Here is a 27,030-nt window from a genome sequence, read left to right on the forward strand (position 1 = left end):
TTATTTTGTTTATAATTTCCTCCCTTCTGTCTTCTTTTTTTTTTATTTTATTACATCAAACCTGCTTGAGCATCTTCTGCTTCCTTTATCTTATTCTGAAATTCCTGTTATTCAATCTTTGACATATTGTGCAGGCCTTCTAATTTTTTTTTTTTTTGCCATTTTTCATTTCTTTTTTGCTCTATTATCTGGAAGATTTCTTCAATCTTATCTTCCAAACACTTCATTGAGCTTTTACATTTTTATCAGACTTTTCAGTTCCCAAAACTGGTTTTTTGTTGTTCTCTGAATGTTCTTTTTTAAGCATTTCTGTTCCTGCATCTCTTTTTCCTCTGAAGATACTGATTCACTTTGTTTTTGGACATTTTCTTCTCTCTGCTCTGTTCCTGTTCTCTTGAATATTCTGCTCATATGGAAGAGTGAGGGCTAGAAAGCCACTTGGAAGCTCTGAGTACGAGGAGGGCTTGTCATCTTGCCTGTCACCGTGAGTGACATGGCTTAGCATTTGCTTGGGGAGCCTCGAAGGTCAGTATCTCTAGTTCTTTCCTCCTGGGCTGGTCATGCTTCCTGGAAAAGAGGGGGAAAGCTGGTGGCCCCAGATTCTGGGAGTGGAGTGTGGAGGGAGGCTGGGCTCTCCACATCCTGTCTGTCTGCTCAGTGCCTGTTTCTACCTGCCACTCCCTCTCTGGGCCGGGGCCCCTCCCTGTTACTCCTTCCAAAAAGTCCCCAAGTCTCTGCTGGGGCTGGGGATGGGGAACAGGGATTGGCTAGTTTCTCTAACACTGCCCGAGGGACCTGGCACCACGGATTCTGGTTCCACTGCAAGCTCAGAAGGTGCTTTCTAGACAATTATTTCCACACTTGTCCTTCGGTTCTTCCAGTCTCCAGATATGCTGCTGCCTGGTCTCCCACACTGCGCATGGAACCATGTGTTTGCAGAAATTCCTTTTTCTGTCTTATACCCGGGTGTGAGGAGGGAGCAGGTGCCTGGAAGTGCTCACTGTCGAGAGTGGGGAGTGTTACGGAGACCCAGGCCGACCTCAGAGGCCACGCTGAGGAGGGAACACAGGTTAGGGGTGAGCGCAGAGCTCTGGAGCGCCCTGCCCTCCCTGCCTGGACTCTGCGCAGGCAGACGTCATGGGGTCGTTCCCGGAATCCCAGGACAGGGGCCTGGGGGCAGGGCCAGGTCGCTGGACAAACAGATCAAAGGTGAGGCCAGCGCAGGGCTGCAGACCAGCCTGGCCAGCTGACGCACACCATGAGGTGGGTAGGAGCCCCCACGGCCGCCCTGCAGGGTGAGGGTGGAGAACAGGCCTCGGCCCTCACCGCCCCTGCCCTGCCCTGCCCGCAGGCTGCTCGTCCTCCTGGGCCTGCTGTATGGCTCGGCCGCCACCCGCTTGGGCCCACCGTGGCCTGAGCCCGTGTTCGGGCGCCTGGCGTCCCCTGGCTTCCCGGGGGTGTATCCCAACGACCAGGAGCAGCGCTGGACCCTGACTGCTCCCCCCGGCTACTGCCTGCGCCTCTACTTCACCCACTTCGACCTGGAGCTCTCCCACCTCTGCGAGTACGACTTCGTCAAGGTGCTGGCAGGGTGGGAATGGCCTGGGGGTCCCCGAGGACTGGCCAAGGCTGGGGGATACCTGGGAGCGGGGTGCCCTGGGCCAGGAGGGAGGGCAGGCCTGGGTCTGGCCTTCCCTCCCCGTGACCCCCGCCCCCACAGCTGAGCGCGGGGACCGAGGTGCTGGCCACGCTGTGCGGGCAGGAGAGCACGGACACGGAGCGGGCACCCGGCAACGACACCTTCTACTCGCCGGGCTCCAGCCTGGACGTCACCTTCCGCTCTGACTACTCCAATGAGAAACCGTTCACAGGCTTCGAGGCCTTCTACGCAGCGGAGGGTGAGCTGGGCGAGGGTCCTGAGATGGCCTGTCCACAGCTGGGGTGGCGGGTGACTCTGCCTTAGGCCAGGCCACGCCTGCCCTTCATGTCTCCACCTCCCCTGGGGCAGAAGACGGGTCCATAGCCTGACGTCGTCCGCAGTGCAAATACCAGTACCAGCTACCTCCTCTCACGGGGCTGAGCCCCGAGCAAGCCAGGGACCATCGCCCCTAAGGACGACGCAGGGGCCATGGGCCCCATGTACAGGCGGGGAAGTGAGGCCCCGCCGGGGGAGCACCGCCCACAGAGCTTGATCTCAGATTCTGGCCCCAGCTGCGTGACCTTGGGCAAGTGGCTGTGCAGGGGTGCAGTGTCTCCTGGGTTTGACTGCTGGCTGTGCCCTTCACTAGCTGGGTGGCCTTGGGCAGGACACTAAGCCTCTCAGTGGTTTAGAAGAGATGGTGCTTGTGTCTCCCTCTCAGCGTCACAGGCAGGTTGCAGTGCCCCTAGGCCCGTAAAGAACTTGGTCCTGCACCCCATGGGACACAATGAGGCCTCTCAGGATAGCCACTGAGGTGCTTGGTCTCCCAAGTCCGAGCCAGGCCAGAGCACTGTCCCACCTCCTTCCCTCCTGACCCCTGCTGGCCTGCCTCTCCCCCAGATATTGACGAGTGCCAGGTGCCCCCGGGAGAGACACCTGCCTGTGACCACCACTGCCACAACCACCTGGGTGGCTTCTACTGCTCCTGCCGCGCAGGCTATGTCCTCCACCGGAACAAGCGCACCTGCTCAGGTGAGCGTGGCTACGGGGAGAGGACAGGACCCGAGCCACGCCCAGCTCCACCCTGCTCAGGGTGCACTGGGCTCCTCAAAGCCATTGCTGCTCCCCCAGCAGTACAGAGGGTCCTGGGCCCTAGGGGCTGGGCGCTTCTAGGCCCTCCTTACCCTGCCCCTTCTTTTACCTTCCACCCCTCCCCGCACCCATTCCCATTGTGAATCCGCCCACTCCCGCATCCGCCATCCACCATCCTCACTCTTTCCCGCTCCAGCTCGCTCACTCCAACAGCTCGTGTTAGGTCCCCACTGCGTGCCTGGCCCCATCTGGGCCCTGGGAACCCCCTGCCCCGTACAGTCACTTCCCCACTTGGGCCACAGTCCCCATAGCCTCTGCCCGCAGTCCAGTAGGGGGACAGTCACAGCTCCTGGGGTGGGAGAGTGGGGGACCTAGGCTGGCTTCCCTAGTCAATGTCTGGCTCTCCGGCCTCCCTCCTTCCACAGAACTAAGGGGGTCGCCGTAGGCTGACCCCTTTGGCTGCCACCACGGGACCCCCACCCTGGCGCTGACCCTGCCTCCCCCACTGGTGTCTCTCCCCCATCCCGATCTCTCTTCCAGAGCAGAGCCTCTAGCCTCCCCTCCGCTCCGGCCTGCCCCGCCCGTCGGCAGCCAGAGCGCCCCGTGGGCCGCGGCTCGGGGTCAGGCCGCGATCACTGCAGCCCACGGCCCGGTCCAGCCCCCACGGCCCCCACAATAAACCTGCTCCCCCCACCTGCTGCTGCGTGTCTCTGAGGCGGGCGGGTGTGGGAGGGCGTGGCACGAACCCTGGGGCCTCTCCCCTCTGCCCACCCTCCTTGCAGCCTGGTGAACCCCATTCGGTAGGAGCTGCCTCCACGGGCCCCAGGCTCCTTGGCCACAGGCCTTTCTCCAGCCCCATTTCGAAGACTTCAGAGAGGGGCAGGGCCTGGCCTGAGTTCACAGGGGGACGGGGGTACTGTGCGCTCTTCCCCCATGGGGGTCCCCAGAGGCTGAGCTCGGAGCACGCTTGGCCCACCTCCTGTTCAGAGAGTAACTCGGGGTCCCTGTGTGCTGGCTTGGGGGGCCTGAGCCAGAGTGGAGAGACCCAGAGAGGTTCACCGAGGGGCTGTCAGGTCTCCCCAAGGACTCCCCGCTTCCTAGAAGCCTGCCGGCTCCAGTGGCTGTGTTCACCTCATCCTCCCGCCCCTGCAGCCTGGGGTGGGGGGAGTGGCAGCAGGAACATGGGGACAGACCTTCCCGTGAGTGACTGAGCATCCGCTCCATCTTGCGGGAGCAGAATCAGCTGTCACAGTGAGGAAGGAGGGCGCCAGTCACTGCGGATTGAACGTCTCTGAACTGCCCCCAGGGCACAGCCCAGACCAGAGAGGCCCTTCCTGACTGTTCAGGCGAACTGGGGAGGCTGGGCTGGTCCTGGCTGGGCGCGGGTGGGAGACCCCTGGTGGATAAGCTTGGGAATTGGGTGGGGGGTTTGCAGAAGGAGGAAAGGGACCCCAGGCCCAAGGATTCGCCTCTTCCCTGAATCCTCCCTTCCTTCTCCTTCCAGTGCCTCCTCCCCCTGCAGAGCCCAGCAGAACTCCTGCCTTCACCCTCCCCAGGGCTGTGAGCTGGGCCCCTGGCCAACTTCCCTCCCGAGTGCTGCCTGTTTCAGCTAAAGCCTCAGAGCAAGAAAAGCCCCTCCCTAAGCCCTCCCCCAGCCATGGGGTGTTTTGTTCCTGGCGATGCTGACGCCTCAGGCTGGGCTGGCCAAGGCCAGGGTCACAGATGTCCCAGCCATGTCCATCCTTGTCCCTTGCCCTGCTCCCCAGAGGCAGCACCCTGCTGTCTGTGGTGAGGGCTGACAGATGGGTGCGGAGTCACTCCACCCCGTCCTGTCCTCTTCCTCCCAGCCCTGTGCTCAGGCCAGGTCTCCACTGAGCGGTCTGGGGAGCTCAGCAGCCCTGAATACCCACAGCCGTACCCCAAACTCTCCAGCTGCACTTACAGCATCCGCCTAGAGGAGGGGTTCAGCATCATCCTAGACTTCGTGGAGTCCTTTGATGTGGAGACGCACCCCGAAGCCCAGTGCCCCTACGACTCCCTCAAGGTCTGGTTCCCGAGACCCTCACCTTGTCGGGACCCTCTCCCTCACCCAGCTGCCCCATGGCCTGCAGCACTGCCCCTGTGTTCCCGTCCAGCTGAGTGACCCCCAACCTCTGCAGACTCCATGAGGTCCAAGCCAGGCTGTGGCCTTCAGAGTGAGGAGGCCCAGGTCTGCCTTATCAGCTCTCCCTGAACGGCTCGGGGTGGGGGTTGCTCCCCTCTAACCCAGGCAGGACCCCTGGCAGCAGGCCCTGAGGTTTCGTGGGCCTCTTCTTTTTCAGATTCAAACAGACAAAGAGGAATATGGCCCATTTTGTGGGAAGACATTGCCTCGCAGAATTGAAACGAAGAGCAACACTGTGACCATCACCTTTGTCACCGATGAGTCGGGGGACCACACGGGCTGGAAGATCCACTACACGAGCACAGGTGAGCAGATGGGTCTCAGATCCAGGGGGAAAGTCAGAACACGCTCTTCTGGAGTGTCAAAGAGCTACATAGGATGGAACCCTTTCTGGGCCAGGCCTGGGAAGGGAGACCAGGTTGGAGTGGGGTGGTCTGTACGGCAACGGTCCTCTAGGGAGAAGTACCCACTGCCTATCCTCCTTCCACCCGTCCTTCCATCCACCCACCCATCCTTCCACCCATGAATCCGTCCATCCATCCATCCATCCACCCACCCACCCATCCATCCATCCATCCACGCACTCATCCTTCTACCCACCCATCCATCCACCCACCCATCCTTCCACCCATGAATCCGTCCTTCCATCCATCCACGCACTCATCCTTCTACCCACCCATCCATCCACCCACTCATCCTTCCACCCAACCATCCATCTACTCCCCCATCCTTCCACCCATCTGTACCTTACCTCCATCCACCCATTCTTCTGCTCACCCATCCTTCCATCCACCCTTCCATCCATCCATCCTTCCACTCACCCTTCCACCTGCCCATCCATCTACTCATCCACCCACCCACCCATCTTTCCATTCACCCATCCTTCCATCCACCCATCCATCCTCCCAATCCTATGGATGTGTACCAGGGGTACATAATGCAGAAGCCACAGTCCCCATAGCCTCTGCTCTCAGTCCAATGGGGGGGACAGTCACAGCAACATAACCACAGCCCCGTAACAAGCACAGTCCGAGAGCCAAGCCCTGGGCAATGTGAGAGTCCAGAGGAGGGACCTGGCCCAGCAAGGGCTGGGTGTTGGGGAAGTCAGCCTGCAACAGGAAACACCAAGATTGGATTTAGAGGATAAAGGTGTTGGAAGGTGTTCCAGGTGAGGGAAGAGTATGTGCCTAGAACTCTACTGTTCCAGGTGTCGAGCTACAGATGGTGAGGTGTGAGTATGAGTTGTGAGTTGGGGAGTGGGGCGGAGGGGGCTTCTGATCACAGAGGGGATGGACTGGAGCTACAGCCCTGGGAGTCTGCAGCCAAGGTCTGTAAATGCTGCTGCCCTGGACTCCCCTCTGGGACCTCACCAGAACCCCTCTGCCTCCCAGCAGACCTCCAAACACCAGAAGCCCTGGGCTCCCACAGGGCCACCAAGGCTGTCCCTGCAGACAGGCCTGCATGGGACTGAGGACCACCCCAGGACACAGGCTGGGTCAGGTGCACCCAGCCACCCCAGTAGCTTACCTGGGGCCTTTGGGCCCAGAGAGCAGCTGCTAGAGGGAAGAGGGGACTCAGCCCCTGATGGGCGGGTTCTGACGGACAACGGTGGGGATGGCCTGAAGTCTCGGGGTGAGGGCAGGCCAGGTTAGGGGGCCAGTGTCCCTGGTGGCCTGGGCACTGCGGGTGGGTGCTCATGAGGGGAGGCCCAAGGCTCCCTGAGTCAGTCTATCTTCAGTTTCCTGCCTGAGCACTTTAAAGCGCCCCAGCCGGGGTTTCCTCCCTGTGCCAAGGTGGCCGTCCTGCAGGGCTGCTGCCAGGTGTAACTTTCCACGCCCTCAGCACTGTCCTATCCTAGGTGCTTTACGTACAATCCCCAAAACAGCCCTGGAGCAACTATTACTGTCATCACCCCCATCTTACAGATGATGAAATGAGGCTCAGAGAGGTGACAAATAACCACTGGGAAGTGGGAGCTGTGACCCAAACCTGTGCAGTGCAGCACCTTTCCTCAGTCACCCTGTCTTGCTTTTGAGCAGTGCCTATGAAGTTCCCGGCGTGGCGTAGACACTCCACGCGTGGTGACTGCACTATCTTGCCACATACCTGGCTTGCTTTCTTATGTACCTTTGGCTGGGTCCCAGGGAATGCAACAAACCTTAATTTGTACAAGCAACTGAGAGTTTAATCTTGCCTTCGGTTTGAAATCTTAAGAACCCTACCTCATTTGTGGCAAGCCCTCTTTACATGTTAAGTGGTTCATTTATAAGCCAAGAACTTTGGATTGCTAAATTCAGGCTTGGCCGCTATAGCCCACACCACAACCAGTAAGCCGCTTGCCTCTGCGCAGCGCGGCCGTGCCCTGATCCGACGGCGCCACCTAACGGCCACATCTCACCTGTGCAAGCCAAATACGTCCTGAAAGACAAGTTCTCCATCTTCTGCAAGACTGGCTATGAGCTTCTGCAAGTGAGTTAAACACCACGATTGATCACGATCGCTTTGAAATGTATACGTATTTATGTCGGCAGATACGAGAAAGGAAAATGGGAAAATAGCCGTGTGTCAGCCTGGTGGTTTCTTTTTTTTTTTTTTTTGAGACAGTCTTGCTCTGTCGCCCGGGACTACAGGCATGTGCCACCATGCCCAGTTAGTTTTTTCTATTTTTAGTAGAGAAGGGGTCTTGCTCTTGCTCAGGCTGGTCTCGAACTCCTGATCTCAAGTGATCCTCCTTGCCTCAGCCTCCCAGAGTGCTGGGATCACAGGCCTGAGCCACCACACCTGGCCACAGCATGGTGGTTTCTTTTGCCTATGCTTAAAGGATAAAAATCAAAGAAGTAAGTTTGTGGAGGACAAGAGGAATGGCTACAGAGAATTTTATTCTTGATAATCTTTCTTTTTTATCTGTTTTTTTTTTACTTTTATTTTTTTAAGGACCACTGTAACGAGGTCTTGTGGTAGGAGAGTGAGAGTGGCCTCAACTCCTCTGCCCCTTTTTTTAAAGCCACTTTGGGAAGCTGGTGATTAAAATGGCAACTTTTCTGTTTGTTCACACATGACAGCAACTCTTTGCAAAGCAGCTGAAACAACAGAAAGATGAGTTTGCCATCCCTCTTGCACGTGCTCTGTGATAGCCCCCTGTATTAAATTAAGATCCTCCCCCTGCTCAAATGACCTCTCCATGAAACAACTCCTGAGCCCAGAAAAAAATTAGACAACCCTGGGAAAGAGTATATTCTGCAAAGTTATAAATAGTGATCACTGTTAAGGGAGGAAGAGTATAATTTTAAAAAATGCTTAGCATGTTGCTTTAGGGGCACAGGTAAGAGATTAACACGTCCTCTTTATGTTCTTCAAAACTGTCACTGAATCCCCATGGTAAAGAGTAATAACATTGAAATGATAGCTGGCTATGCAATCCCCAGTCCTGTGGAGGGTCAAAACCAAGGAAAAAAAAAAAAGTGAGACACTTTAGTTTTCCCACCTTGCAAACTTCCTGGGCAGGCTCTTTTCCTCTTTTCCACAGCTCCTTGGACTGCAAACTTGTTCAGTTTCTGATTTTAAAAAAACCAAATCCTGGCATCCTTTGAAACATTAAAGCTTCTGCCAAAGCCATCTTCTTTCCTTTTAATGTTTGATTTTAGAAAAACATTATTTCAGCAAGTCAAAAGCGTTCCCCTGTAAATGATGCTGGCAGTGCAAGCTGATGGAGAACACACAGGCAAAGCTCAGAAAGTGGGTTTTTTGGTAGCCTTTCTCTGGCCAACGGCCACACTCGATCCACATCTGGTCATGCCCGCTGTCCCCAAACTTCTGACACAACCCTCTGGCATTTTATATAAGGAAATGGTGGAATGTCAGCAGGGATTTTGAGATCTGATGTGTTCTTGGATCACAATGAAAAGCAAAAACATATCACAAATTACTGCAAAGATCAACATTTGATTCATAAAATGCCAATACATGTTGAAAGATGAGATACACACATTGGCGAATAAGTGAGCAGAGCTGTTGGCAGCAAATGTACACACGCACCACGGCAGCGGGGCAGGCATCCCGTGCATGGCACACACGCGCCTGCAGAGATACTAGTCGCATGACTGTCACCTCAGGAGTGTGTGTGAAACACTGGAATAGGAGCTACTGGGAAGCACAGCTTTGGGGAGTAACTTTATGATGTAAACAAGGAAATTAATATTTTCTGAATTCTTCTCTAGGGTCATCTGCCCCTGAAATCGTTTACTGCAGTCTGTCAGAAAGACGGATCGTGGGACCGGCCGATGCCCGAGTGCAGCAGTACGGTCGTGCGGTGACGGCGGCTCTCACTTCCCGCACTGCTTCTGCAGTGCTTCTCTGGGGATGGTGGGGTTTCATTCCATTTATCGGGGCTTGAGCTCCCAGTTTGCTTCTCTTCCCCCCTCAGTGCTCTCTGAGAGGTTAGAACAGGACCAAGGCCGGGCGCGGTGGCTCACGCCTGCAATCCTAGCACTCTGGGAGGCCGAGGCGGGAGGATCGCTCAAGGTCAGGAGTTCGAGACCAGCCTGAGCAAGAGCGAGACCCCGTCTCTACTAAAAAAGAGAAAGAAATTATCTGGACAACTAAAAATATATATAGCAAAAATTAGCCGGGTATGGTGGCACATGCCTGTAGTCCCAGCTACTCGGGAGGCTGAGGCAGGAGGATCACTTAAGCCCAGGAGTTTGAGGTTGCTGTGAGCTAGGCTGATGCCACTGCACTCTAGCCTGGGCAACAAAGTGAAACTCTGTCTCAAAAAAAAAAAAAAAAAAATAGGACCAAGCTATTAGGGAAAGTATTTGCTTTATGAAAGTGTGTTCTTCGAAGATATTTTTCTAAGCATAGAAGTACCAATAATCATCACAGAAGATGGGATGTACAGAAAATTACTAAAAGATTTTAATACCCATAATACTACCACATGAGAGTATGATCACTGTTACTATTTGGGTTTGTATCCCTCCAATGACACATCTCACACATGTGAACACGCATGTGTGACCGCAGCTAGGGATGGGGGTATTTTTGTGTGGTAATACGCACACACACCCCTAACTGGGGTAATGGTGTACATTACCATTTTGTTAACTAAAAATCATATATCTTAAATCATTTTTAGTATTTTCTCAATTATGAAAGTATAATACACGTTAATTGGAAAAGAATAGAAATTTACAAAAAAATACCTGGACAGTGAGCACCTCTTTCGCCCAATCTCCCCAAACCACTACTAGGAGTTTGGGGGTCTATTCCTTCATGTTATCTCCTATGCTATATATATGAACACGTATTTCATTATTTTTTTTTAACCAAAATGGGACATTAAACCTGACTGCAATTTGCTTTTCTCCCCATATTGTTGGGATCTTTCAACATCAATCTAAATATTAACAGAACCACCTGTTTTTCTTTTTTTGAGACAGTTGTTGCCCAAGCTGGAGTGCAGTGGCATTATCATAGCTCACTGTATCACTGCAGCCTGGAATTGCTGGGTCAAGCGATCCTCCTGCCTCAGCCTCCAGAGTAGTTGGGACTACAGGTGTAAGCCACCACACCCAGATAACTCTTATTTTTTGTAGAGCTGGGGTGGGGGTGGGGGTCTTATGTTGCCTAGGCTGGTCTCGAACTCCTGGCCTCAAGTAATCCTCCCACCTCAGCCTCCAGAAGTGCTGGGATTACGTGAGCCACTGCACCTGGCTAAGGCACTCGTTCTTTTTCTGGCTGCATAGTATCCCTTCACTTGTAAGTTGATTTTATTTAAAACAGTGAAAATGAACTGGCACTAAACAGTGTTGGGAATCAAAGGTCTGGGTTTGAGCACCAATTTTGCCTGATTCTGCTGCTTTTTGCTGTGTAATTGTGGGCTGATCACTCCCCCTTCTGTCTTCTCATCTACAGATGGCAAGACAGCCACATCAGAGTTGCTGTGAGAATTAAAGATAGCAACGGGCAAAGCATTCACTAGGCGTAGACGGAGGCACACAGCTATTAAGTTGCTGTTTGGAGACTGGAAGTCCAAGATCAAGGTGTCAGCAGAGTTGGTTTCTTCTGAAGCCTTTCTCCTTGGCTTGCAGCCTCCCTCTCAGTGTCCTCACAGGGCCTTTCCTCTGTGCCTGTGCCCTCCTGGTGTCTCTTTCTCTTCTTACAAGGACACCAGTCCTATTGAATTAGGGCCCCACCAAAAAAAGTTAAAATAATACTAAAAAAAATAAGTTGCTGTGTAATCTTCTAATATCTACAGTAGAAATACACCAACAATTTTTGGTTGTCTACTGTATAGAGAACTTTTAGATTGAAATTGCTTTGTGCCTTTTGTCTCACAAATTGGTTAGTTCAGTTCACGTTGGTAATCTCTTGTGATTTTTTTTTTTTTTCTTTTGAGACACAGTCTCGCTGTTGCCCAGGGGCTAGAGTGCCTTGGCATCAGCCTAGCTCACAGCAACCTCAAACTCCTGGGCTCAAGCGATCCTTCTGCCTCAGCCTCCCGAGTAGCTGGGACTACAGGCATGCGCCACCATGCCCGGCTAATTTTTTTTCTTTTATATATATTTTTAGTTGGCCCACTAATTTCTTTCATTTTTAGTAAAGACAGTGTCTTGCTTTTGCTCAGGTTGGTCTCAAACTCCTGACCTTGAGTGATCCTCCTGCCTCAGCCTCCCAGAGTGCTAGGATTACAGGCGTGAGCCACCACACCGCCTCCTGCGACTTTTATTTTTTGCTCCTCCTCCTGACAACTGTGATTTCTAATCCAAACTTGAAGAATGAATGATGAAACTCCAAGTTTTTTTTTTTTTTTTTTTAACCAGCACTTCCAGGTCTTCTGAAAAGTTTAGCTTACGAAAGGGATCAGAACAAGCTGAGTCCTTCAGTCTATTGTTGTGTCTTTGTCTACCTTTCCAGCCTTCCCAATTGCAAACTGGGTACTATTTTACCTCAAACCAGACTGTGCCAGGTAGCTTGCTGTTCTGGTCTTTTTCACATTTGCAGCGAGGGCCCTAAGGAACTCCGAGTGGTTTCGAATCACACCACTCCTTCCCCCAGGATCAACTCCCCTCAGTCCAGCCATGTAGTTAGTAACAATGATGAGAGTGAGCTTTAAAATTACACTAAAGTGATTCTCTCCATTTCTAGAGATGAAATGGACGATGTCCACTGTGCAGAGGAAAATGAATATGGCTTCAAGTGTTAGTACCACACAGCACCCCTACCTGTCTACATTAGTTGCTTATGGTCTCCAGACCGGCTTCCCGTTAGCGTTGAAATTACAAGCAGACTCCTCCCTCCCCCATTTCTTTATTAGTTGTTGACTGTGGCCCTCCTGATGATCTACCCAGTGGCCGAGTGGAATATGTCACAGGTCCTGAAGTGACCACGTACAAAGCTGTGATTCAGTACAGCTGTCAAGAGACCTTCTACACCATGAAGATGGGCGATGGTGAGCACATTTCTCAAAACTGGGGGTGGGTGACATTTGGAACTTGAGCCCTCATGGTCTGAAAATAAACTTTAAGCAACATTTTTGGCTAAGGCTAGACAAAAGATTAAAAGGCACTTCTCCCACCTGCTAAGTGAAATATTATAGCTAAGGTGACTTTAATGTCAATTTGCAAGAATCTGAAAACAGATCTTATCTAGTAAATGACTACTACAAACACACAATATATTCCAAATGGTTTAATTTAACAAGTCAAAACCTTATCATTAAGCACTTGAGATCTTGATACATATTCAAGTTACACATCTAAAAGGTTTCCACTTTGCAAGCAAACATGGTAATGCAGAGCCCTCCTATTTATGAAATCATGTAAAATGGTTACTCAGACACCTCTATTTCCCACTGATGCTCAAGAATCAACATTTTTCAAGAGAGTATTCAAGCAAATGGCAACCATCTTACACATGCAGTTAAACATTTTTGCTTTTCCAATGATTTGCAGGTGAGTATGTGTGTGAGGCTGATGGATTCTGGACGAGCTCCAAAGGAGAAAAATCGCTCCCAGTCTGCGAGCCTGGTAATGGATACATTTATACAAGAGATTCCTAATTGATGGAAAGTAGAACTGGGTAGAAGACAATAAGTAGAGCTTTAGCTGTGGTAGGCAGAAATGTGACTTCAGCACTTGGCTGCTAGGCTAAGTTATTATTTCCAAATAATATGTTCTCATTATCCCCTTTCCATATGGAGAGGTTGTTAGGTGCTGACTGCATCAGTCATTTGATTATTTTTGACCTTATAACTAGGCAAGCATAAAAAATTAAATGATTTTTAAAATTATCTTGAACAATTTATACATTTATAAACATGAGTTCTTCTGTTGAGTTACTTTTCTTCTCTGTAAAAATGCTATTAAAACCCAAAGTTAATAACTTCATTATTTCCCTAAGCAATTGTTTTCAATGACATCTAGCTTTTAAACATTAATGCAATTTGCCCTTTAATATAGTACTTAAAAAAAATTTTTTTAACCAGAATTGGCTCCAAAGATAATAGTTGAATAGAGTGATTAAAAAAAAGTCAGAAAGGTAATAATATAGTCATTACCCCAATGTTATTTGGCCTACATTAGTTTTTTTAAAACCTATACTTGGCTGACATAACATTTTTAAGTTTTAATATAAGTACACTGCCACAAAAGGAAACATATGCTACATTAATGAGCTTATTTAGTTTGCAATAAAGACAATAAAATTTAGTGTTTGGAAGAATCAACTAGACCAAAAATAATAATTTCTGAACCTGAAGGGTCCTGGTCACCACTCCAACATTCTTTTAAAACATTTACATGTTCAAAGGTGAAAGTAATTTTGTAAATACTGATACCGACCTTAGTTCCTGCTTTCCCAGAATTACACAGTAAATACCCCATTTTACAAATAGGAAAACACAGCAACAAAAAGATTATCCTTTTATTTTCTACACACATCCTCCGCTGCATCAGCTCAGATAATTTCTATCTGTCCTATTAATTTCCCCAATCTTATAGGTCAATTTCTTCTGGCAAAACAAAGTAATTTCTAAAAGTTAATTTCACTCATTTTGTTTATTGAAGAGCTAAGAAATACCTAAACGTTTCTATCAGGTCTTTGAACTATGCTATTTTAAAACAGCCTCACTTGCCGTTATACGTGGACACCCACCAATTCATGTAATGTAATTTTTGGCTGCCATTAAGTATACACAACTCCAAAATGGTAATAATTTAAGAAAAATATCAGTTTCTATAAGGGCTCTGTATCTGCTTCTCTCCTCAGTCTGTGGACTATCAACACGTACTACAGGAGGTCGTATATATGGAGGGCAAAAAGCAAAGCTTGGTGATTTCCCTTGGCAAGTCCTGTTATTAGGAGAAACTACAGCAGCAGGTGCACTTTTATATGACAACTGGATCCTAACAGCTGCTCACGCTGTATATAAGCACAAAGAAGATGCATCTTCCCTGGACATCCGAATGGGTGTCCTGAAGAGACTATCGCCTCATTATACACAAGCCTGGGCCGAGGCTGTTTTTATACATGAAGGTTATGCTCATGATGCTGGTTTTGACAATGACATAGCACTGATTAAATTGAAGAACAAAGTTGTAATCAATAGCAACATCACGCCTATTTGTCTACCAAAAAAAGAAGCCGAATCCTTTATGGGGACAAATGACATTGGAACCACATCTGGATGGGGATTAACCCAAAGGGGTTATCTTGCTAGAAGTCTAATGTTTGTCGACATACCAATTGTTGACCATCAAAAATGTACTGCTGCATATGAAAAGCAGCCCTATCCAGGTGGAAGGGTAACTGGTAACATGCTCTGTGCCGGCTTGGAAAGTGGGGGCAAGGATAGCTGTAGAGGTGACAGTGGAGGGGCATTAGTGTTTCTAGATAATGAGACACAGCGGTGGTTTGTGGGAGGAATAGTGTCCTGGGGTTCCACGAACTGTGGGGAAGCAGGGCAGTATGGGGTCTACACAAAAGTCAGTAACTATATTCCCTGGATCAAGAACATAATGAATAATTTTTGATTTGCATGTCTTCAATCAGTAATTGATTCCTTATTTTTAGAAATACTTATAAAAGATCTTAGCAGCAATGTGACCTGAGAAGCATCAACATGGCAGTTGTTCTTCCACCCCCAAAACAAAACCAAACTCCAGGTGAGATTGCTGTTACTTTTCTACTTGCCAGTTTAATTCCATCCTGACTCCATTCAAGGGGACACAAACCATTATAGTGACATACATCTTTGCCAAACCAATATAAACTCACTGCTTAAATTACATTTAATAACTCAGAAAGACCAGTATCTTTTCATACTGGCTACATTTCTATAAATTGCCTGTCCAGGTTAGGCTCTTTGACTGTTTTTCTACTGTTCTTAAACTTGTTTTTATTTTTTGATCTCTCCAAGACTGCTTTATAAACAGTATTGTTTCAGGAATAAGCTTGAATCACTTTTTTGGGTAAATCGGAAACATTGATACTTTAGCCCAGGTATTGACTGATTTATTTATATGTTAAAAACCAATGCCACAAAATGGTGGAATATAATTTTTCACTTATCAAATTGTCAGACAAAAAGAACACAGACTAGTAGTACTATTTCACATTGTCAAGGACAATATAAACTTTCTAAGTTTAGGACAATTTGGCAACACATTTCAGATGAGACTGGGTGCATTCAGGGTAGTATTGCCATAGACTGGCACTACATTTCAACAGCCTTACAAGCATGCATATTCTTTGACCTAGTGATGCCAATGCTATGAATTTAATTTAGCTGTAAGGATGTTCTTAGCAATTGGAAATAACCTAAATAACGTTCAAATTCATAAGACTGAATCAAAGGTGGCTTTACCACAAGATGAAAAACACTGAAGTAGTGGTTATATTATAGATAAATTCTGTAATGTCTTTTTCTTCTAACAATGAATATGAAATACTTGGGCACAGTTAAGCCAAACAACAGAACACAGATCAATCACACAAGAGCTGGATAAAGCATAGAACTCTGATACACAGTTAAGAGCTACTTGCCTGGTACTCAAAAAACAACAAAAAGTAATAAGTAACATGTATATTCTGAATTATTGAGTACTTAACTTCCTACTTTTTCCTACTAAGGACAAAATGTTGCTTTAACCTTAAAAATCTCATTTTAGTTGGCTATTCTTCCCTAAAAAGTTTTAATAGCGAACATGTAACAAGTTTTTCAGTCTAGCTAAACAGTCACCCTTATATATAAAAGTTGACTACGAGTTTGGCCTAATTTCCCTTGTGCATATAAAGCGCAACTTCTTGAGACTCAAATTCTAAGGGTAAATTTCCAGCATCTTTGTCACATATAAAAAAGAAATCATGTTTTTCCAGTAAGACTCCAGACACTAAACTGTGGTAAGCAACAAAAATTTTTATTCAACTGGTTCAAAAAATTTTTTTAGAATGAATGCATTTAGATGACCAATAGACTTTCAAAAACAAATCTTTGCCAAATAGTTTAAGTACTTCTAAACTTCAATTTTTTTAGGGTAGAAATACCCATAGCTATGTAATACCATAAACATGTTAAAAAAAGGCTACTCGACATCGAAAGCCTTTGATGGCCAGTAACTAGATTTACACAAGTGTAAATAAGGGATTAAAACCATGCCATTGACAAGTTAACTTACCCCTGGGCTCCTTGAAGGCTTGTCAGTTTAGTCTTTGGAGGTCCCCGAATACCATTTTAAGTGTTACCATGTTACTGCTGCTGAGTAATAGTGCAAGTGCTAAAATGCAAAATTCAGATGGTACAGGGTTTGGAAATCATGCAGATTTAGATGCAGAAAAAAAAAATTTAAAACAACTCAAGATCCTTTTACAGAGGAAACTCATTAACAAAACAATGTGGCGATCACAAGTCTAAAGGATGACTTCATTTATAAATGTTTAGAACACTTAACTTGCAAAACGACAAACCTATTTATCATAATCTAATTAGGTAAGGGCTCTAGGTAAACTACCAACACAGAAACTCACATTCTTCCAATTAGAAAATAAGCTCAACTCTCACAGAATTAGTAGTTACATAAAAAGTACAATAGAGAATGTATTATTGCTTTTACATACGTAACAATGCATGGTGAGAGTCTGAGTTTCTTAAGTGATTTTATTCAATATTACATTCCTCCACTTTTGGAGGACAAAGCCCATTTCACTTAACACTTCCACAGACAGACAACCCACCCTACTAGTTCTTAAAGCTATTAGGCTTCTTAATGGATTTTAGGCACAAGATAATTTGTGGTTTCTTCTACTTTATCCCTATTGCAATTAATTCCACTTTTCAAATCCCAAACTAGAAAGGTGCTGATATTCCCTTCTTTTTAATTGATATGCTTTGCTACAAAGCATTTGAAAATAATCAATATAGTTTTGCCCACTCCCCCAAGTAAGAATATTTTTAGAAGGCATGATTTCCCAATGGAGATTACAGGTCATGGAAATAGAACATCACCCAAATGCACAGAGGCACTAAGAAAAAGCTGGAGGGTACTGCTTACCATTTTAGGTGCGGTCACCCAGACTTATTAAAAACTAGATTTAAAAAGGAAAAAAAAAAAACTTTTCACTTTGGACAATGCAAGAACAAATAGCAATTAAGTCTGGGTATCAGGTGTCAATGCATGACAGGTGATGAATCCATTTGACTTGAGACAACTTTTCAAATAAGTTTATTTGAAGCAAAATAAACTACTGCCAAGAAACTTTATGAAAGTTCCATCTCAAAAGGGTCAAAAAAGGGGAATTAACTGCTATGAATTCTTTGCATTCAGGGCTGCAAAACAAAGACACATATTATTTAAATCAGTTTTATTTAAGAATTTCCAACATTGACAACTCTTATAAAAAGCATCCAAGCACAGGACACAGAACTGCAGCAAACAGCATTCTTAGGGGTAGCTAACAGACATTAGAACTTCCACCCTTCTTTGAGACACCTGAGCTCACTGGTGAACTCTGCTTCCAAGTACTCCTGCAAAGCACACCACAAGCTCAGTCCATGTTCTCAACCCACCAGCTTCAGTTCACATTACCACACTTACATATCAGTAACAGAAGAGAACACACACCATACAGCATTCACAGCAGTTGACAAAGGGGTAGGGGAAATACAAGTATCGTTTCACTTAACACATTCAGCTAATATGGGTTATCTAAGAACAAAACTCACTTAAAGTCTTCCAACAGATGTGGATGTCCTTTGAATGCAAAAAACATTCGTACATTATTTGCTATCATTGCTCTCTGCACACGCTCTCACCAAAGCCACGGGATCGAGAGACACATCTCGCCAAGTTAAAAAATATCCCTTATGCACCACCAAGTCTCTGCACGCGCTCTCTCCTTTTCTCGCTCATACTAGCCTTTCATGCCTCGGCACCACCATCAATCCCACACAAGGTTTCAAAAGTTCAAACAGCCTTCTGGTTCCATATCACAGCCTTGCGTTCATAGCGTTGATACGACTCCATGAAATAAAGAGTAGCGGATAAAAATGGGACACCCACCGTCAGAGACGCAGCCTGTGATGCATGATGACGAGTTCTTGAATGAGAAAGCATGTAGACAGAAGTATTCCTATGGCAGAATATTTATAGCACTACTTTCAATGAAGTGCTTCTTCCATAAACATTTGAAATGAGATGAACTGCAGAGATTAAATGAAGGCTTCATATTGTACTTTTGTATATGAGGGGAGACAAGTGTTAAAAAAACAAAAACAAAAGAACCAAACACTGTGACACCATGATCTCCCAAAAGGAGATTTTCTTAAGGAAAAAATCCATATGGTGGGGTTCAAATTAAAACAAGGAAAAAAGAATGTAGTTCTAATCAATGGTTTCCATTTTGAACATGCAAAGAATTCACTTGACAAGTCCAGGGATAAATTATTACAGGAGAAACCGTTTGATATCATTGTAGTGTTGGTTTACCAATCAGGCAAACAGCAGTTCACTTTCAACCACTCAATATTTCAACCCTTCATATAACAAAACTTATAAAATTCCTTTAGCTCTTCCTATTTTTCTAAAGAAAAATGTCAAAAATACTGCTGAATATACTCCACACTGAACAAACCAATTTTGAAAATTCTTAGTACATATGTATTTTACAATATACTTACCATGAGTTTAGAAAAATTTGAATTCCCACCATTCTGTACCAACCAGCCACAACCCAGTCTACATTCCCCAGCCAGAAGATTTGGAATCCATGCTAGAACCAAAGCCTCCGTTAAAACCACTGCCTGACCCTGCATTTGATGCTGATCCCCAACCAATCGCTGCACCAGAATTAGAACCACTGTAAGAGTTATTTCCAGAGCCAAAGGCCTGATTTGGCTCTCTCTGCATGTTGCCTTGGCTTTGGTTATTACCGGATGGGCCCGACTGGTTCTGCTGACTGGCTAACATGCCCATCATACCCCAACTGCTCTGCAGCGCTGCCTGGGCTGCAGCCATCATTGCTGGATTAATGCTGAAAGCACCAAAGTTCATCCCGCCACCCATATTACTCCCTTGATTATTTCCCAAGCCAGCTCCACCCCCCCTACTATTACCAAAACCACCCTGATTCCCAAAGCCACCTGGATTACCACCAAATCTTCCACTTCTTTCTAACTGTCTATTGCTATTGTGCTTAGGTTCAGCATTGGATATATGGACGCTGATTCCTTTAATGATCAAGTCCTCTCCACAAAGAGACTGGGCAACCTGTAAGAAATAACAGATGTAAACAAAGCAGATTAAACCATTGACTCATACATCAAAGTAGCAATAAAACCCAGACTTCAAGCATAATTTAAGCGGTAGAAAAAATAAGCCTGAACTCTCTCATTTAAACCCCCAATAAAGCCTTTTAGCTTTAGTAATGGCAGCAGTGACATCTCAGCTTATTTTCAAAAAAGGTATGTAACATTCCCAGACACCACATACTGAAAAACATCTAAAAGTAAATATACTTTTAGACGTTTTAGATATATCACAAATATCTAGGCCCATATACCGCAAACCTTACAAGGTCGGAAAGCTTAGCTAAGATGACAATCAGCTGGTTGAGAAGTGTTCAAAGGAAATTACCTAATTAGCTAGGACAAAGTATTAAGGAGAAAAATACCTGATCATCAGCAAATGTAACAAAGGCAAAAGCCCTGAACGGTTTGGGAATGAAGACATCTACCACTTCTCCATACTGACAAAAGAACTGCCGCAGCTCATCCGCAGTCATGTCCTCTGTGCAACGCCCAACAAACACCTTTCTGCTTCTCAAAGGCTCGTCTGGGCTTTGCTGGTCAAATCAAATGTAAGAAAAAACATCAGAAATATTTTATAAGCCATGAAAAGAGCATTCTGGCAGGATATAACAAAATAGGCACATCCTTAGTTTCTGCATCAGCACTTCTTTCATGCCTTCTGTACCACATTTTAAAAAAAGCAACAAAAAGCTCTATGGTATAGCCTATTGCTACTAGGCTACAAACCTGCACGGCATGTTCCCGTACTGAGTACGGCAGGCAACTGCAACACAATGGTAAGTACTTGTGTATCAAAACATATCTAGGCCCGGCACCGTGGCTCACACCTATAATCCTAGCACTCCAGGAGGCCGAGGCGGGAGGATCGCTCAAAGAGGTCAGGAGTTCAAGACCAGCCTGAGCAAGAGCGAGACCCCATCTCTACTAAAAATAGAAAGAAATTAGCTGGACAACTAAAAACATATATAGAAAAAATTAGGCAGGCATGGTGGTGCATGCCTATAATCCCAGCTACTTGGGAGGCTGAGGCACTTGAGCCCAGGAGTCTGAGGTACCTGTGAGCTAGGCTGATGCCACGGCACTCTAGCCTGGGCAATAGAGTGAGACTCTGTCTCAAAAAAAAAAATCAAAAATCTAAACATAGAAAAGGCATGGTAAAAATATGGTATCATAATCTTATTAATCCTATACGACTACCGTGGTATATGTAGCTCATTTTTGCTGAAACGTCTCTATGTAGTGCATGAATGTATTTGGATTTAAGAAAGTCAATGACTAAGAAATGTCCTGGCAAAGATGATGATGTTCTAAATAAGAAAGGCTTATTTGCTTGCTTAGAACAAGTTAGGTCTCTGTAACAAGATTCAAGTATTCTGATCATCTTTATGGTTTCACATATAACTATGAAAGAAACTGTTAGCTTGACAGAAATAACAAGAGAAAAGGAAGAGTAAAAGGAGCAAGGACTTAGTCTGGAGGGTTAATAAGCTAAATATTTCAAACAAACATAAGGTATTAAGGTCCTAAGACTTCAAAACAAGGCAAAAAGATTTCAAGAACACAGCCTGCCACTACCTTTTCCAAGTGTATTTAACATTATTTTAGTTTTTTAAATTAATTATAACCATGTATAGAGCTAAATTTAGTGTTTTTAAAGGAAATTTGTTAGCAAAAATTTCCAAAGCATAGAGGAAGAAAGAGCAAAGTACCTTAGAATTAGGAAGTTTACAGTCACACCATCGTCCATCTATCATATGTCGCTGTGACATTACTTTCACCTGGGTTTCATATTCCGTAAAACGAACAAAGCCAAACCCTTTTGAATGACCAGTTTTAATATCTTTCTTGACCTAGAAAAGATGATAAATTTATTCTAAAACTACACATACACCCCAAAATCCGAGTTTCTTTTTCCTCTTTTCTTGGAGACAGGGTCTCACTCTGTCGCCCAGGCTGGAGTGCACTGGCCTAACAACAGCTCACTGCAGCCTCAATCTCCTGGACTCTGAATAAGTAACTGGGACTATAAGCGAACTCCACTGAGCCCAGTTAGAGACAGGGTCTTACTTTGTTGCTCAGGCTGGAGTCCAGTGGCATCGTTACAGCTCACTGCAACCTTAAACTCCTGGGCTCCAGTGATCCTCCTGCCTCAGCCTCTCGAGCAGCTGGGACTACAGGTGCACATCATTGTGCTCAGTTAATTTTTAAAAAATTTCTTGTGGAGACAGGGTCTCATGAAGTTGAACAGGCTTACCAGTCCTGGCTCAGAGTTGTTTTTTTGTTTTTGTTTTTTTTTTTTTTTGAGACAGAGTCTCCCTCTGTTGCCCGGGCTAGAGTGTTGTGGCATCAACCTAACTCACAGCAACCTCAAACTCCTGGGGTCAAGTGATCCTACTGCCTCAGCCTCCCGAGGAGCTGGGACTATAGGCATGTGCCACCGTGCCCAGCTAATTTTTTTTTCTGTATGTATTTTTAGCTGTCCAAATAATTTCTTTCTATTTTTAGTAGAGATGGGGGGGGGGGTCTCGCTCTTGCTCAGGCTGGTCTCGAACTCCTGACCTCGAGTGATCCTCCCACCTCGGCCTCCCAGAGTGCTGGGATTATAGGCGTGAGCCACAACACCTGGCCTCAGAGTTTTTTTGACATACAATTTGAATGGCTTCAATTGGATACAATGGCTTAATTGGATACAATGGCTTAATTAAAACTTAAACCAAGTCAAGTTAGTCTTGGGGTAAAAGCAATAAGAGGGTTAATACTGAATCCATGTTGTGTTAACAGTAGAGTAAAACTCATTTATAAGATAAAATTTTAACAGAACATTTTAGGACAAGTACAAAGATAAACTAGATTTAATGTTTCCAAATCTTAATTCATTAAATGGGAAAAGCAGAAGATCTCCCATCAGTGTAATATAATACGTAAAGAAAAAATCAAGGTGGGCACGGTGGCTCATGCCTGTAGTCCCAGCTGTTTGAGAGGCTGAGGCAGAAGTATCACTTGAGCACACAGAGTTTGAGGTTGCAGTGAGCTATGATGACACCACTGCACTAGAACCCTCTAGCCTGGGCAACAGACAGAGACCCTGTCTCCAAAAACCAAAAAAAAAAAAAAAAAAAAAAAAAAAAATCCCCTATGTATAAATATAACAAATATTAAAAGTATCATCTGTGGGACATGAAGGACAGTGCCACTAAAATAACAGGAATGCTCACTCACTGGTAAAGAAAAACTGTTCAATACAATCAAAATTTACCTGCACCATAAGAACTTCACCAAAGGTACTAAAATATTCCTTTAGATCCTGTTCAGTTGTTTTCCATGGGAGACCCAACACGATTAAATCAGATGTTTTCTGGACTGCTCTTTTCACCTTCACTGCTGATGAAGCATCTGTCTCATCCATTTTTCTTTTGTTATCTAAACAAAATGAGCAGAAATCTTTTAGAAATCTTCATTTAGCAGTTCTTTAAAAAACACTACCTCCTAAATCTAGAAATGAGAAGCAAAAAAGAGATTCTAACAATACGACACTGAAAACTTTTGGCAAGGAGTGATGGTAGCTCTCAAGGACAGAATACAGGCTTGGGTATGTGGCTGAGGTACCTTTCTGGCGCAAATTAAGGGATTCCAACTCCGCTTTTCTAATATCTCAAGATTACAATCAATTGTATATTCTCCCTCTCAAAAGGCTTATCAAAACAAAGATAACTATTTCACTTTGACTTTAAAATACATTAATAGGGAAAAATACGTTTAAAATACTGTGATATTGTCTTAGTAGCTATTAAATATATTTGCGTATTTAAATGCCTGTTTTATAACATAAAGGCTATATACCAAAAAATTAGCAACTTTTATCTCCAAATGTAGATTTAAGAGTGATTTTTTCTTTTTATCTTTTCTAAACTTTTGACAACAAATAAACATTAACTTTGTAATAATACAAAAAAATTTTTAAGTTATTTTAAAAAGCCTACCTTAACCTTAGGTTATTAGAAGAGGAGAGGAATTAAATGGCATTTTAAATTTGGGTAAATCTACAGCCAATGACTCAAGAAACAGCACACTACAAAAACCTAAGTTTACACTACTAAAATTTTACTAGACTTCTAAGTCAATGTTTTACATACTAACCAAATTTGATGGACTGAGCTTGTTGCAGTATCAAGTTATAACAAAAGTAACATGTATCAACTAGCACATATTCATACTGCTATATACCTACTGCCTTGGCATACTTCTGAATCTTCATGCTTCCTTTTCGTACATTTAGAACATCAGTGATAAGAGGCATCAAGAAGAATAAGACCAGAACTCCAAAACTATAATTGGGATTAAACTAATGCAAGATTTCAGCTACTGCAATTGTCGTTCATTTAAGGAAAAAAAGAAGTCAAATTAGCTGAACGAATGTTAGACTGCAAGAACAATGACCAAACCAAAATGCTGGGGCACTTCAGAAGAATCTATTTATAACACTGATATAATTACAAAAGATTATCAGTAATTCCTTTAATTTGGCAACTCTTGTTCAGATAATTTGTTATTTAAATATATAGTTTTCTCTTTAAAAGTGTTCTAAAGGCCGGGCGTGGTGGGAGGCCGAGGCGGGTGGATCGCTCGAGGTCAGGAGTTCGAGACCAGCCTGAGCGAGACCCCGTCTCTACTAAAAATAGAAATAAATTATCTGGACAACTAAAAATATATATATAGAAAAAATTAGACGGGCATGGTGGTGCATGCCTGTAGTCCCAGCTACTTGGGAGGCTGAGGCAGTAGGATCGCTTAAGCCCAGGAGTTTGAGGTTGCTGTGAGCTAGGCTGACGCTATGGCACTCACTCTAGCCCGGGCAACAAAGTGAGACTCTGTCTCAAAACAAAAAAAAAAAAAAAAAGTGTTCTATAATTTCTAATTTCCACAAATTTAGACTAGTGGTCTTCCAAACTAGCCATTAATAGGAAAGTTTAAAGAAATACTCAGGTTAGATATTTCTATGAAAAAAGGCCACGATCTATGGATGAGACACAAACCAAATCTGACAATACTTCAGCATAATTATAAAACTAAATGGTAACAAACCTTTGGGATAGTTCACAACATATACCAGATTCCCCCAACCAGCATCGGGGGCATGCAGAATTCCTTCTACCAGCCGGACACCTCTCATACATTGAGACACTGGATTCCTGTAGCGAAGCCCACAGGCCCCTGGAAACTGGGCTGTAACTGTGGACAGCAGTACGGTCCCATCGTCTTCTGATGGTATTTCAATGGGTTCGTCATTCTCATCTTCGGTTACCCGAATATATTCAGACATCTTTTCTTATTTTTTCTTAAACAGAAAAGAGATAAGAACGATCAACATTCATGTCAAAGGAATTGTTTTGTTATATTTAGCTGGATAATACCACCATGTTATTGTTCTGACTTCTGGGAAAAGTTTGGCTGCTTCTACATACTGGTTACTGCCGAAAAATCAGGAAGTGAAGGCAAGCCCGGTTCACTGATTCAGTAAGTATTTAGTGAGTGCTTACTGAGCAGCAAGTGCTGAAACTGTAACTCTAACTCCCACGTGGCATGCTGGTTACAAGGTGGGTAAGCAAAACAAAGACAGTAAACAAGTAACTATTTTACTACAACCGTGAAAGAAGTAAATAATCCTGAAAGCCAGGGAGAACCTAAATTGGTGGAGGCACGTGAGTGTATGGACCAAAGCAGATTTTGCTAAGCAAGCGATGCATAAACCGAATCTTGAAAACTGAATAGAAGCAGTGAACCAGACGTAAAGAACAAGGGAAAAGTTTCTCTCTGTTCCTCATTTTGGGACTTCCGGGGGCTCTCCAAACTTGAGCCACAAGGACTGCAGCGACAGGTCCTTCAAGATGCGGCCGCCACCTCCCTGAAGCCAGCGCGGGACGGCCCAGAGGGAGTCTTCCAGCGCGGCCCGGGGTGGGGCCGCAGGGGCACGAGGCCTGAGCTGGCGGTGCTCCCCGGAGTGCAAAGTCCCGGAGGCGCAAGCGCTGCCCCGGCGCGGAGGCCAGCCCACACCTCCGCCTCAGTCTGCGCTGCACCGCGGGCCCAGCGCCCCTGCCTCGGCGCCGGCTGCCGCCCCGCGCGAAGCCCTAACGACGCTCCCGCGCGAGCCCGTTCGGGCAGGACAAGGCAGGCCCGGCCTCACGGCTCCCTTCCCGGGGCGGGGGCCGAAGCCGCTACGTCCGCCTTGGGCTGCCCCAATGCGGGAGCCGAGGCACCTGGGGCGTCCTCCGTGAGAAGCGTCCGCGACTCACCCGCTAGGCCGCTGCTAGGAAGCCCGACAGGCAAACCGAAGCAGCGAGGGATCCAAACACAACCCAGCCAGCGCTTCGTCCCCACAAAATGGCGCTAGGGCCGCCTCCTCCCCCCGCCGGCCGTCGTGCCCGCCCACCGGGTCCCCGTCACGAGGGGGAGTGCGCTGCACGGAGACACTGTAACCTTCTCCCCGGGGAGCTGGCCTCTCTCCTGGGAATTTGAGCTGCAGAAAGAATTGTAAGGTTAAGATGAGACCAGGGTCTGGGCTTCAAAAGCTAAAGACTGAAAAAAATGTGGCTGCCCAGGCTCTTGACTCCCCCCACGTAACGTAGCAGATGGTTTCGCCTAACCAACCGCCGGTCCGGGTCTCTGTCCGAGCTCGCGTACTCTGAAAGTGCGCGAGAGTAGCGGCCAGAAAGAGTGGGGCGGGGCCGGGCCTCGCGGGGCGGAGCCACGAGGGCGGGGCCATGCGGGGCGGGGCTCGAGGGCCCCGGACCCTCCTGACTTTCCCAGACTTGGGAGCGATGGGGAGGCCTCGGCCCCTTCTCTAAAAGCCAGGCAGTGCGTGCTCTCCCCGCTCTGCTAGCCAACCTCTAAACTTGGAAACAATAACTTTGTTCTAAATAATAGCAATAATAGCGCTACTATATGCCAGGTGCTAAGTACTCACGTATTTAATTGCCCCGACAGTCCTGACTTGGTGAAAGCAAGCCTGTAGTCCCAGCTACTCGGGAGACTGAGGCAGGAGGATCGCTTGAGGCCGGGAGTTCAGCTTCCAATGAGCTATGATTGCATCACTGCACTCCAGCCTGGGCGACAGAGACCGCATCTCTAAAATAAATAAATAAAATAAAATAATTATCCCAACAATCTTGGGTGGTAGATACTATTGATACTATCCTCACTCTGCAGGTGAGGAAACTGAGACATATCTAGGTTAGGTATCTTGCATAAGGTCGCCAAGGAATAAATGGTAGACCTGAGATTTGACTCCTACGGCACAAAATACCTGCATGTTTCAGCTCTAACCCTCTAATAATA

At 46.1% G+C, this 27,030-nt stretch overlaps 2 protein-coding genes across 16 annotated transcripts; one reads left to right on the top strand and one right to left on the bottom strand.

Moving 5' to 3' along the window:
- The first annotated feature begins 1,162 nt into the window (after positions 1–1,162).
- Positions 1,163–15,342, top strand: MASP2 (MBL associated serine protease 2). Of its 10 annotated transcripts, XM_045546148.1 has the most exons (11): positions 1,163–1,263; positions 1,352–1,580; positions 1,721–1,898; positions 2,540–2,671; positions 4,579–4,775; positions 5,053–5,200; positions 7,246–7,364; positions 9,113–9,191; positions 12,211–12,345; positions 12,848–12,922; positions 14,163–15,342. In XM_045546148.1, the coding sequence occupies exons 1-11, from the start codon at positions 1,259–1,261 to the stop codon at positions 14,924–14,926; spliced, it is 2,061 nt and encodes a 686-aa protein (XP_045402104.1). In that variant the 5' UTR covers positions 1,163–1,258; the 3' UTR covers positions 14,927–15,342. The 10 variants fall into 10 exon arrangements, 9 of the variants coding, with proteins under 9 accessions (XP_045402104.1, XP_045402107.1, XP_045402108.1 ...); XM_045546151.1 differs by lacking the exon at positions 14,163–15,342 and having other exon boundaries at positions 12,848–13,167; XR_006733925.1 differs by lacking the exons at positions 7,246–7,364; positions 12,848–12,922; positions 14,163–15,342 and adding an exon at positions 10,809–10,936 and having other exon boundaries at positions 12,211–12,298.
- Positions 12,570–26,099, bottom strand: LOC123634485 (TAR DNA binding protein). 6 transcript variants are annotated; one of them, XR_006733929.1, is made up of 8 exons: positions 25,989–26,099; positions 24,781–25,033; positions 22,955–23,118; positions 21,408–21,548; positions 20,061–20,231; positions 18,452–19,657; positions 16,571–17,718; positions 12,570–12,970 (listed from the first exon to the last, which is right to left on the bottom strand). XR_006733929.1 is itself a non-coding variant. In XM_045546158.1 (6 exons), exons 2-6 carry the CDS (start codon positions 25,016–25,018, stop codon positions 19,127–19,129), a joined length of 1,245 nt encoding a protein of 414 aa, XP_045402114.1. In that variant the 5' UTR covers positions 25,019–25,033; positions 25,989–26,099; the 3' UTR covers positions 17,739–19,126. The 6 variants fall into 6 exon arrangements, 2 of the variants coding, with proteins under 2 accessions (XP_045402114.1, XP_045402116.1); XR_006733928.1 differs by lacking the exon at positions 12,570–12,970 and having other exon boundaries at positions 16,292–16,669; positions 17,444–17,477; XR_006733926.1 differs by lacking the exon at positions 12,570–12,970 and having other exon boundaries at positions 16,292–16,669; positions 17,444–17,718.
- Positions 26,100–27,030: the final 931 nt, after the last annotated feature.

Source organism: Lemur catta, chromosome 3, assembly GCF_020740605.2.
Source record: "Lemur catta isolate mLemCat1 chromosome 3, mLemCat1.pri, whole genome shotgun sequence".
Taxonomy (NCBI): Eukaryota; Metazoa; Chordata; class Mammalia; order Primates; family Lemuridae; genus Lemur; species Lemur catta.